The sequence below is a fragment of the Marmota marmota genome, unplaced genomic scaffold (genome assembly GCF_001458135.2).
Source record: "Marmota marmota marmota unplaced genomic scaffold, marMar, whole genome shotgun sequence".
In the NCBI taxonomy this organism is placed as follows: domain Eukaryota; kingdom Metazoa; phylum Chordata; class Mammalia; order Rodentia; family Sciuridae; genus Marmota; species Marmota marmota.
In genome coordinates, this window is record NW_026000153.1 from 13,641,149 (window position 1) to 13,654,139 (window position 12,991).

The 12,991-nt window shown below is 38.3% G+C and overlaps 2 protein-coding genes across 2 annotated transcripts in view; one reads left to right on the forward strand and one right to left on the reverse strand.

The window, feature by feature from the left end:
• Positions 1 to 367: 367 nt before the first annotated feature.
• Positions 368 to 10,914, reverse strand: Sfrp4 (secreted frizzled related protein 4). Its single transcript, XM_015490231.2, has 6 exons — positions 9,939 to 10,914; positions 8,592 to 8,672; positions 8,432 to 8,497; positions 6,442 to 6,640; positions 3,041 to 3,104; positions 368 to 1,218 (listed from the first exon to the last, which is right to left on the reverse strand). Exons 1-6 carry the CDS (start codon positions 10,381 to 10,383, stop codon positions 1,033 to 1,035), a joined length of 1,041 nt encoding a protein of 346 aa, XP_015345717.1. The 5' UTR covers positions 10,384 to 10,914; the 3' UTR covers positions 368 to 1,032.
• Positions 10,915 to 11,407: 493 nt separating this feature from the next.
• The window catches only part of Epdr1 (ependymin related 1), a 28,593-nt gene continuing 27,009 nt past the window's right edge, over positions 11,408 to 12,991 (forward strand). Inside the window, exon 1 of the mRNA XM_048786308.1 lies at positions 11,408 to 11,564. Coding sequence (XP_048642265.1) covers positions 11,408 to 11,564 — 157 coding nt within the window. The remainder of the gene's footprint in view (positions 11,565 to 12,991) is intronic.

Consider the following 12,991-nt stretch of genomic DNA (forward strand, 5'->3'; position numbering starts at 1 on the left):
AAGTGGGCGAGTGGCCTCTGTCCTCTTCCCCAAATACAGACCTGTGATGGCCATGCCATAGCAGGCTGAGAATCAGCAAGTTGAGAACCCACAGGCCCTGCAGTGAGCACCAGCAATTGCAGGGAGAACATTTTCCCTGGTTTGGCAATCATGATCCATGGATGTATTGGGAAGGGGGATGAGCATTATATCTCTGGTGGGTGTAAAATATTTGAGGGTTGACCCACTCATTGGGACCTAAATCATAATGGGACAAACCAACTCACTGTTTCTGGTGCTGCTTGGAGAGTACTGACAAGAAGCATCATGACTATGAGATCAGAGCATCTTCAACACAGCAGGTAAAAACAAGAATCCAGGCATTGTCTCTCTGCCTCTCCTTTTTATTTATTTGTTTGTTATTATTTTAGATTTTTTAAAGAGCTTTTACCTAAGAAACAGAGCTGGAAGTCTTACAAATACACATTACCATTTTCCATGTCTTCCTTCTCTAGATGTTTCAAAAATCCGCCTTTATCACAAAAATCTTTGTGCAGACATTAAACACATAAAGATCTTTTAAACATCCATTTCTCTTGCTTTTCTCAGAAGCATTGTGTTTTCCATCACATTTTCAAATATTGTTAACATTTTAGCAGAAATAAAATCTTTTGTCCAAAAATCAGCACTTCATTTGAAATATGGCATTAATTTTACAACACTCATATTAGGTCAGATTCTAAGAACAAAAGCATATTTCCTCCACATGGAAATCACATAGAATATGCACACAGACTACTCTGAATGCAAAGCTCTTTCAACCAACTTTATTTATTACACCTTCGATACCAAAGGGCAAACCTATCAGTATGGCTTGTGGTGCCTTAGAAATAGAAATTGAAGCCTATCATTAAGAAAAAATGCTGCAAGATGTGTCTATGTAGAGCACTGCAGTGAGTCGTTAAGGCAAGGGGTACGTGACCTTACACAGGCTGTCCCAGGCAAGGCCTGGCCTCATCAGTAAGGAAGTCTCCATTTAGGACAGCAGTCAGCTCACACTCTTTTGGGGTTGGTTTTCTTCTGGGCACTTCTAGCTTTAATATTCTTCTTAGGGCTAGCTGGTTTGGGAGCAGGTGGTTTTCCCTTTGGTTTTGGTGGATTACTACGACTGGTGCGTCCGGCAGTTCGCTTCTTATCCTGAAGTGTTCTCTGCTGTTCCTGCAGCCTCTCTTCCCACTGCTGGGAGGCAAAATTTACAAAGATGACTGTGAAATACATCGCACCTCTTTTTTTTTTTTTTTTGTACAGGGGATTGAACTCAGGGTCGCTTAACTACTGAGCCACATCCCCAGCCCTATTTTGTATTTTATTTAGAGACAGGGTCTCACTGAGTTGCTTAGCGCCTCACTCTTGCTGAGCCTGGCTTTGAACTCAAGATCCTCCTGCCTCAGCCTCCCGAGCTGCTGGGAATAAAGGCATGCGCCACTGCACTGTGCCCACTATCACGCCTCTTTTGATGTTAAACTAGTATTAGCATTTACAAGTGCAATTTTTTTTTTTTTTTGGTCAGTGCAATGGTTTCACTATAATATCATGACAATGACAATTATAATAGCCACTGGATTTAAGTGTTAAGCACTTGTCAAATACCAGGTGAATTGAAAAAGTGCCCAATCTACGGAGAAGTCAACATATGTTTATTTCTTTTAAACTCACAAGGTGGGCAACACTGTCATGAACAGAAAATAAGCACACAGAGGCTATCTGCAGAAGGCCATATAGTTGGTAAATACTTGAATCAGGATTCAAGTTCACCCACTGTCTCCAGGGCCCCAGACCCGCACCCATATGTTTTGACCACCACCCCTTTAATGCAACATTTCTACACAGTGACAACTGAAAATCAATCCACTTGAATAAACACTGCTTTATATTATAATACATATTTTCCTATTCCTTTTTTGTTAGAGTATATTTCATTCAACAAAAATTTGAGCAGGCACTAGAAATGTAATGAAAAGGAAAACACTCTTCTTACTCTCCTAGGACATAATTCTAGTATGTTCTAGAATACCAAACTCATTATTACATGTTGCTTTTACATGGGGAAGTATATTGGAATATTTGCTGCCCAAACTGTGATTCTTGAAAGTTTTTTTTTTTTTTTCTTTCTCTCAGCAACATTAGGTCCTTTGGCCAACTTGCCTTTTGCATTGATGTCTTTAGATTACTGTTGTCTTGGAAATCAGGAAACCAATTCTGCTAATAGAGCAATTTCTTTCTAGTAGCACTGAGCATGCTCTTATTCAGACATGTTCGGAGCAGAGGATGCTGTGTTGTAACTACATTCTCCATAAGTCAATTAATATATATTCTTGCCTTGCCTGAGAATTCTTATTCATTCAAATTAAAAGAATGTGGGCAGGAGCAGTCCCTTCTGTGAATTGGAAAACATAAATTCTCCTAAATATGTCTAAGCTTACCTTCAAGAGAGAGGATGCTTTGAAAGTTTCAAACCAATTACCTGATTTCTTATCTTGAGGCAAAAAATCTATTCTTATTCCTTTAACTGAGCTATTGGTATCTCTATGGTGTTACCACTAAAATCATGGATTTGGTTATCTGTGTTTTTTTTATAATAACCTTACAATATTTTAAATAGAGAAAGATTTTGCTATGTATAGTGATGGTATACATTTTTGAACTAAATGTTTGCATCCCTATATGTTGGTTTTAATCCCAGTAGGTATTAACTCTACTTAATATCTTATTTGATAAAACAATTAAATTGTAATACAATAAGAAAACAAAAGAAAAATTTAATTTAGAAATAAAAGTACATTATAATTGAACACAAAAACCAACTCTGAAGCTGAATGATAGACTTCTGATAAAAATTCCAAGTATTAATACCTATACTTAATTACTTATTCAAAAGACAGATACTGTTACCAGTTCCCATGAGAGCTTGGACATAAAGAATGTGAAGAATTCTCAAATTGTATTGAATTTAGTTATATGCATTTGCATACGTATTCAGAGTATTGCTAATTATACTTACTATGGATCTTTTACTAAGTTGATCTCTCCATTTTTCAACTAAGCAATTTTCAAGAAGCATCATCCTGAAAGAAAGAAATTTATCTTAGTACTTTATAAAAGTAAAAAGCTTAAAAGTGCAGAAAATATTTAAAATTAATTTCAATAACCTTATCCCTATAATCCATTATTTTCAAATATATACACACAGAAAACATACATGTACACATATATACATATTTATATGTATTTTAGAGCACATTGTATTTCACAACCTACTTACTGTATATTTCCTTTCATCATTATATTCATTTTCTGATATAATTAGAAAAATTCAAAGATTAATTTTAAATAATATAATATTACAACTTTGGTTATTCATTTAGCCATTTCTTTTTTTTTAAAAAAAGAAAAAGGATGCTTATTTTATTATAAAATCTGTTTGTACACACATATATTCTTGTAAATGCATTACATATTTCTGAAAGGACACATAAAACTTTGTTTTTTTTTTTGCTTGTTAAATTTCTATATTTATTTTTTTTTATTTTGTTTTTTTTAATTTATTTTTTTATTGGTTGTTCAAAACATTATAAAGCTATTGACATATCATATTTCATACAATAGATTCAAGTTGGTTATGAACTCCCAATTTTACCCCAAATACAGATTGCAGAATCACATCGGTTACACATCCACATTTTTACATAATGCCCTATTAGTAACTGTTGTATTCTGTCATTTAGCCATTTCTTTACTATTGAATTCTTCCTTTTGTTTAGCTATTATTACCAGGGTTGTGTTGAATATCCTTATATATAGTAGTGTGCTCTGACAGATTTCTGAAAGTAGTATAACTAGGTCAAAGGATTTTGATTTTTTTAAAAATATTTACATACATAGTACCAAACTGTTTTCAAAATGGTTGTACTTCCACCCAACTCACTAACATTAAGAATTAGGTAAAAATGAATCTGCTGGGGTTGTGGCTCAGTGGTAGAGCACTTGCCTAGCACGTGTGATGCACTGGGTTTGATTCTCAGCATCACATATAAATAAAATAAAGATCCACTGACAGCTAGGAAAAACTATTTTTTAAAAAAAGGTATTTTTTATCAATGCATTATAATTATACATGATAGTTGATTCACTGTGACATGTTGTCCATGCAATTAACATAATTTTCTCAGTTTCATTCCTTAGTACTTTTCCTTTTCCTCCCCTCCTCCCACCCCTTCCATCCTCTTCCTGTATTCTGTTGTTCTCTCTTCTATTTTCATGAGCCCCCTTTTTAATTCCCTTTTTCTCTCTAGCTTCCACATGGGAGAGAAAACATCCCACCCCAAACTTTGTTTACTATTTGCATTTCTTCAAGGTCTTGGCTGCATGAATTTATGTATGCATATTTCTATATTGTGTTCTCAACATTTTAAATGTTGTGTGAACTTTTTATAAAGCAAGGTCACAAAACTTGTCATATCCTCCTCAAGAATTTTTCTCAACTTTTACCAGTCTATTTTTGTTATTTTGAGTATAAAGTGTTATGTAGTCCATTATGTGCATTGATATTTTTCCCTGCAATTTCTTATATTACTTTTTTGTTTACAAAGTCCTTGCCTTTCAGATCTCACATATTTAATCACCTAATTTCATCATCTTTGATTAAGTTTGTGAAATATTTATCAATTGAATCTATTTGAAATTTATAGTACAGTATAAAGTGAAAATCACTAATTTTGCAAATAAGCTATTTGCAGCATTTACTAAATAACATTCATTTCCTACCAATTTACCACATTTCTTTCATAATAAAAAGTCATTTTATGCCTTGAAATCTCTTGAGATTTTTTAAATTTATTTATACATCTACTCTAGCAACCACATGGTTTCAACAAGTGTAGCTTTATACTAGTTTTGTAAGTTTTTAAGAAAGATCTCCTCTAATCACTTTTATTTCCAAAATCCCCTTTACATGCCCTTACCAGATTCTTTTTCCAAATGATCATGAATACCATTTGTAAAGACATACATCCCAACCATCCAAAAAATTTGGAATGAAATGGGGTAATAAACCCCTTTGTCCGTTCAAATAGAATTTAATGACTAGCATCTAGCAATAGCAGGTGCAAACAGACACAAACCCAGAAACACAGCTGGCTTCCTATCAGAGACAACATGTAAGTGGAAGGATGGCCTGAAAGCCAAGAATGTAAGGCAGCGTGTGAGGGGGTACACTGGTATTGATAGAATACGGGATGAGAAATCAATCAAGTGAACTCAGTTTTGAAGGAAATGTTTATTTCCTGTTTGGAGAAATGGAGTCTTGGGTTACACCAAGAAGAAACAGAGAATCATGGATGGTAGAGAATCAAAGGGATTGCTTATTATATACAAATGATTGATTTTGCTAGAAAATATTTGCAGGATGTTATGGGGCACATCCTGGAAACTGGACTGTAGAATTTGACTTTGTATTATAGGGAATGTACCAATATATTTTTAAAAAATGACCAGTGAAGGGATGTGAGGAGACAGATATCCCCAGCTAGAATGTGCATGGGTATGCATGTAACATATTTTTTTATTTATACTTTGCCTTGTGATGACTTGAGTTGGCAATCACGTATTCCTAGATTCGGAAGTCACCTTAAAAACTTGGGTGCAGTGGAGCATGGGAGCATGTGTGTAATCCCAGAAAGTCAGGAGGCTGAGACAGGAGGATCACAAGTTCGAGGCCAGCCTGATCAATTTAGCAAGGCCCTAAGCAACTTAGTGAGACCTTGTCTCAAAATAAAACTAAAAAAGGACTGAGGATGAAGCTCAGTGGCAAATTACCCTTAGATTAAATCCCTAGTATCCATACAAAAAAGAGTCCTTTTAAAATCTGTGCATATATATTCAATATTATATAAAACAAATATTGTGAAGTGTACATAAAAAAATTTATGAAGTCATAGTCCCAGAGTTGACTTTTAAGTTATTAAATAAACCAAAATCAGTATTTTTCATGCTAAGATTGAATGGTTTAGAGAACTGTTCTTCCCCAAAATAATTAAATTGCTTATATGATTTGAAATCACTTAATGAATTCTGAAATTGATTTTCCAAGATTTTATTTAAATACATTTCTACTTTCTTTCATTCTCTAAGGATTTAATTGACACACACACATTTTATATATATATATATANCCTTACCAGATTCTTTTTCCAAATGATCATGAATACCATTTGTAAAGACATACATCCCAACCATCCAAAAAATTTGGAATGAAATGGGGTAATAAACCCCTTCTTCTGTTCAAAACTACTTTTTCAAGAAGAACTACTAGTGCTTTCCTGTTGTTGTTTTTAAAGCCACGACTGCTAAGTGCATTTCATATGTCTGTGCGCAGTGTGCATATTCTTCAGCTGTTGAGCTTACCTTGAGCGCCACTCGTAACACATGATAAGAACATCTTGGTGGGGCAGGATGTGTGGACACTGGCAGGAGGAATTTGTAATGAGCGGGACTTGTGTTCGAGGGATGGGTGACAAGGACTTGAAGATCTCTTTTACGTCCACCACTGTTGTTACTTCATTGCAGCCACTCCTCTGCACAGCTTTTATTTTGGCATGAATAACTACAATTTAAAAATTGAAAAAGAGTCGTTGAAGACTTGGGTTAAAACTAGGGATGGAGCCTTCATGCCAACTCCTGAGCCTCTCTTAAATAATCACTCCTATAATTATGGTCATGTCCAAGCAGCCCTGATGCAGGCAAAAGCCCATATGCTAAATGCAAGGCATCCCATGCTGTCAACATTGTCTACAAAGTTCTGAATCATGCTGCCAGATGGAAAAGCAAGCCCAAGGCAGTCTTTAGTTTGAGTTCTGCCTTAGGTCAGCAAAAAAATTCACACAAACATATTTATGTGTTTTTATTCCCCTGTGATGATTTGAAGTGAGTATCATACATTCTCAGGCTCCGAAGTCACTTTTAAAGTCTGTATTCCTTCCATCACCCATCTGATGCTTTAACTTCTTCTGTTTTACAGAGAGAATTTATTAGAGTAATAACAACTGCAAGGAATCTCTGAGGACTGTTGTTCTCAATCCTTTAATTTCACAGATTGACAAAGTAAGGCCCAGGGTGAGCAGAGATAGAATTGTTATTACAGATGGCTGCTAATGTCACTGTCTTTGATCAAGTTTTAAATTCTGACTTCTTTGGTTCCTTACTATTATCACTGCCTCCTATGGAGTTATAATCAACCTAATATGGGTCATTCTTGGATTCCATCCTAGAAAGCTGGCTTAGATGGAGCCAAAAGTAGTTGAAAAGAAAATGTTCCATCATCAAGGTGGTTCCAAGGCTGTGACACCCCAGAGAACAGCTTGGCAGAGAAACTGATTAGCACCTGGATTTTGGCAGATGAGGGACTAAGTAGGTCAGAGTAAGACAATATCTACACACAACAGGTTTCAAGAAAAAAAGTCTACTGGAAAAAAATAATGTATTATTGTTATTGTTGTGTATGAATGTTGAATATTCCATGTTGGTTATGTATGATTCTCAAATCTGATATCTAAAGTTCTGATTATTTTTTCAGCTTTCTAAACAGTCATGATTTTCCTACCTTTGTGAATGCTATATAATCTAAGCTTGATATAAAATTTAAATTTCAAATATAAAAACTAAATTAGAGAGTACCTTGAATATCTTTCCTTAGTTTCCTGTTACTTCAGTAAAAATAACTTAAGATACGCAATAAAGTATAAAATAGCCCAAGTAGGCATTTTGAAAAAATGTTCTTAGTTAAATTTAATTTCCAATTATGCTAGTAGAATTAGTTACTTGAAACACTTAAAATATCATGACTGACTTTTCTTTTCTTTGAAGAGACTGCTGAATGGTACTTTCAAATAAAAAAGAGAAGGGCATTTAAAGTATTTCAATGCTGTAGTCATGGAGTTTCATCTAATAATATTCAACAACATATTTCTCCACAATTTTTTTAAGATTTTAAATATTTGTAACTATAAGTAAAAAGATAGATGGGCTAGTCTTAATTCTCTTGCCTCTGGACCTCAATTTTCTGGGCCTCAGTCCAATCCATGGACTACATCTCCATCCTTCCTGTAGCAATAAAATCTTAGGATGAGAATAAGGGAACAGGTCATTTGCTGAGCAGCATTTCTCACCAAGATCAATGTATGATTTAAACAATGTTCTCACCTGGGCAATTTATTTTGTTTGTTATGATCTACCCAGAAAGGCAAGAGGTTTTACAACAATTATCTTGCTGTTCAGAACCGACATAATCATCTAGAAAAATCATCAAGCCTCTTTTTACTTTGTGACTAGCAGATCTGGCCTTTTCAAATTTGTAGTTTGCCAAGTCTCAAGTAACTGGCTTTAGCAGATGACTTACCATAGCTGTAGTTTTTGCTCAGATATGTTGCCAAAGTTGGCTTCACCTTTTTGCACTTGCACCGATCTAAAAAAGGCAAAAAAGAGAATTTTTAAAAGTTGGAGAAGGGATACAGAAATCACTCTGAGAAGGAGAGTGAGCCAATGGGGAAAGAACTTACCAGGGCTTAGGTGTTTACAGTCCACATCAAGGGGCCGTTCCTGCATCATCATGTCTGGTGTGATGTCTATCCACTTCACATCTGAAACATAAACAGGGCCATGAAAGGTGGTCAGTGACTGAGTGTGTTCCCCCTATTGGAATACGAGAGGATTTGAAAAGATAAACTAATACAGTAGTGCAAAAGATTACTACTAGTAATAAAAATGGCAGGTGTCAGCTACTTCTCACTAATGGCATCCCCAGGCTTAGGTAAGAACTCTCTCAGGTGAGACTTTGCCTATCCAAGCACAAATAGATGTGAATGAACACCCATGTAACCAACCAGGAAAAAAATGAGTTCACTTCCTCTGAAAGTGATGGTAAGACATTTATTTTCCAAGCTAACACTTTAATCAAAATAATCAGAATATTTTCAAATCCTCACCTCACATTTTGCAGTGCAGCAACAGTGCAGAGTTGCACAACCAAAACCAAGTATCACTATCATCTATAAAATGCAAACAATACAAGTGTTTTCTCTAAAACTCTGAGTTAGAGAGAACTTTTAATTTACCCCTCCACTTAACCACGCCTCCTTTGTGTTCAGAGCAATCCACTAAAGTATAACTTCAGAGCATAATCTCTTTTAATGTGGCATAACCTAGCTCAGGGGAAGCCTGGATACAAGAAGGCAAAGTTATTCTTAGGTTTCCTTTTAAGAAATGAATTTAGACCTTCTCCTTCCAAAAAAAAAGAATGAAAAAAGAAAGAAAAGCAGCAAGCAAGCAGCAAATTGAGAAAAGAAGCTGAAAAGGGATTAACTAAATTGATGTCACACTAGGTAGCATCTTTAATATGAAACAAAGGTCAGTATTTGGCAAGGAACAGCCTACATTACAAACCCTACTCCTGGTGGGGTGTAATGACCATTATTGCTCTTTCAGAAAAAACTTTTAAAAAGTAGCACCAAATGCCCAGTAGGACTTGTTAAAGCATTAAACTAGCTACAGGCACTGTGTTTAACATGGACTCTAACTCCCAGCAATATCTGTTTGCTACTATTATTATCTACTATTACTGTAAATAAAAACATTGCCAACGTTTCCCTTGTAAGCAAAATCTTCCCCTCGCCCCCCCTTCATGGAGCGCCAAATGCTCTTTGCCAGTCTCGCGAAATTCTTGTTAAGTAAAGTCTTCTGCCATTCCTTCCCATCTCTTCCAAGCCTGGGAAGTGAGGCTGGTACTGCAAGTGAGGGTGCTATGTTGAACACCCCCTGGCAGCTGTAGATGTGGTCCGCCTAGTTCTCAAGTGGCGGTGACGCCCCAGGCACTTCCTGGCCTCCCTCAATCTTTCCCAGTGCCTCACCATCCGGGAGGTCGGTGACTATGGCCTCTGGCGAGATGCACACCCCACGGTCATAGACTGGTAACTCGTCGCAAGCCAGGCTCTCGGGCCAGCTGTGGTTATACATCTTCATGAGGGGTTCACAGTCGTCGCGCGCGCGCTGGCACACGGACTTGCACGGCTTGATAGGGTCATGCAGGAACTCCAGGGTGCAGATGGGCGCATACATGGCACAGAGGAAGAAGCGCAGCACGGCGCTGCAGTTCACATCCACCAGCTCCTCGTATTGCTCGATGGCCAGGATGGCATTCTCCTGCGTGCTGTGGTGCAGGTGGTTGGGCATCCGCGTGATGTTCCAGGGCATGTGCCTGCACATGGGGATGCGCACCGCCTCGCAGGGCGCGCCGCGCACGCCCAGCGCCAGGCGCAGCCACAGGCACAACGCCACGAGGAGGGAGAGGAGCATGGCACTGCCCTCCTGCGCTGCGATCCAGATAGGCAGAAAGTGCCCTTTTCTTCCTGCTAGTCTTTCGTTGTTGCTTCTCCGAGGAGGAAATCCTTCGGGTTACTGAAGAGTTTTCCTCCCCAAACTCCTGTCAGCAGCAACAGGCGGCCCTGGGGTCTGGCTGCAAATCTCGGCCGTCCAGCTAAAAAAGCACCAGCAGAGCCAGCGCTCAGCCTCCAGGACAACAAACTCGCTCAGGCTGCTCCAGTCCCGGACCCCACAGCTCCCAGCGCAGCCAGCCACGGCCATTTCGGCACCCTATTTATCTGGACACCTCCCCTGACGTGGGCTCGGAACGCTCCCATGGCAGCAGTAGGAGCGGCGCGGGCTCTCTCTCTCTGCAGCCCCACCCCTGTCCCCTCCGAGCAGAAGCGGTGACATCACCTCCCCAGGCTGAAGCCAAGGGCTGGAATCCTGCGTTTCCTTCAAAGTCCCTCATTTTCAGTCTGGCCTAATCCTTTTCCTTCGGATCAAGAGCATCTGGCAGTCCTTTTGGACACCGTATAGAGGAGGCTACAGGAGAGAAATTCAAGAGAAAGAAAAGGCTCTTTGCTCCTTCTGCCTTACAGTTTTCCGGACTGATAGGAGTTGGAGGGAAATGGGAAGCGCGGTTACCTTCAAAGTCTGAAACGCATTTGCTTTCTCCAGCAGGGGGCATGAGAAGCGCTGAGTAGTGAGTGGTGTGGGACCAAGGGATGGTACAGTAAATGTGGAAACAGGATGTGCACACTTTATATAAACCACCCCACCCCAGTCCTAGCTGTGTGAAGTTTGTTGTTGTTGTTGTTATTGTTGTTGTTATTGTGGCTACTGGACATTATGTCTGGCTCAAGTTTTTCCAGGGGAGTACTTGGCTTGTGCCTTCTCCAGGAAATAAACAAGAAAGACTGCCCAGAAGTATAAGAGTATCTTCTAGTTTGAGAAATGTCTAGTCACCATCAACATTCCCTCTTCCTTCTTCTAAATGGTTAGTCCCCTTTCGAACATGAATGGAATCCGGGAGAAAACAAAAGAAACTTCTGGATACCACAATCTGATTTTTCCCCCCTTTCCATTCCAGCAGCCTAAAATCTTGATCTTTGATGTGCTTCAAGACTGTTACTTGAGTCCAATAAGAAGCTGTTTCTCTGGGAAGCAAGTAGGTATGCTTTATTTTCTCTTACTTGATTAGGAAGAGACAGCAAAACCAACTTCTGGCCTCATTACTCACAGGAAAGGGAGGCTTTATTGTTGTGAGTGTACATCAGTTTTTAGGCAGTACAGCCTTTAGAATATGTTTTCCTATGGCCTTAGTAAAATGGAAACATGTTCTGTGAACATTAATCTTTAAAAATCGTAGTTTAATTTGAAATCTAAATTTAAGGCAGTTAATTTTTTTTCTTTTCCTAATCTTAGACCCACAAAATTAGTTTAGTTTTGACCCTGACCAAGACTGAGGATTAAAATTGCTGACTAAACAAGTAACAACTGACAATTATTGGGCCTCTATAGTGGGCCCAATATGAAGTAAAAGCTTCAAATTCATTTTCTTATTTATCTAGGAACATGAATTAAACATGGTAAGTTAAAAGGATAAATGAGACAGATACATTTCAATATTCACCAGAGGAGTCAAGTCCTATTTAGTCTTTTTAGGTACAGGTCAGGATGTCCTAAAACAGCAAAGCCAAACTTGACATGTAGATAGGTCTCAAGCTCCAAAGATGCCAAACTAGACCAGTAAAACATAAAGCAAGAGAGATAACTACATAATATTTCAAGCCATTTCCAGCAGTGAAATTCTGAATCTAAACCACTCCCTGAGTGAAAAAAAAAAAAAAAAAGCTTCAGTTTCTATTGGAGGAGCAAGAGAAAGAGCAGAAGGACCTACCATTTTCCTATCAGTTGTCTGAGGAGGGGGAACTTGAAGAAGGCTCGAACTTCTGCAGCGAGTTTGAACCTGCTGTTTTTCTAAAATATATAAGTACCATGTCCCAACATTTCATGCGTTTCCTTGATGTTCTTGGGATTCATGTCCTTTAAGAAAAGGTGAGTAGAGGTGAAAAGTCCCTTTTCATAAAGTTCTTTGCTTATCCCATCAGCCCATCAAACTCTGTCTCTTATGTTTCTACAGCAGAGGAGGGATTCATCAGGACAACTGGTCAACTTCCTTTCCTCATCATGTCCCCCCAAGGAGCCTGTGATTCTAGAATCCGTATTTCAGCACTCAATCCAATATTCCTAAGCTGAGAAAGTTCCCCTAGACCATGGCTTCTCTCCAGGTGATTCCATTTCAGGATCCCAAAGTGCCTGCTTTTCTGCTCATCCTCTAAGTGGCTGGAGTTCTCCAGGATTTCATCCTCAGTTCTCTTCTCATTCTCAATACTCCCCTCTGCTCCAGGGGTTGTCAGTTTTGGCACTTTTGATATCTGGGGCTGGAGAATTCCTTGCCAAATGTCCCCTGGCATGGTGGGGGAAGAAGATCTAACTGAAATGTATCTTCTCTCCCTACTCAGAGCTGAACTCCCAGTGACTCAAGCCAGATAAATCTTCCTATGAATCTAAATTTTTCTCTATAATTCCCAATACC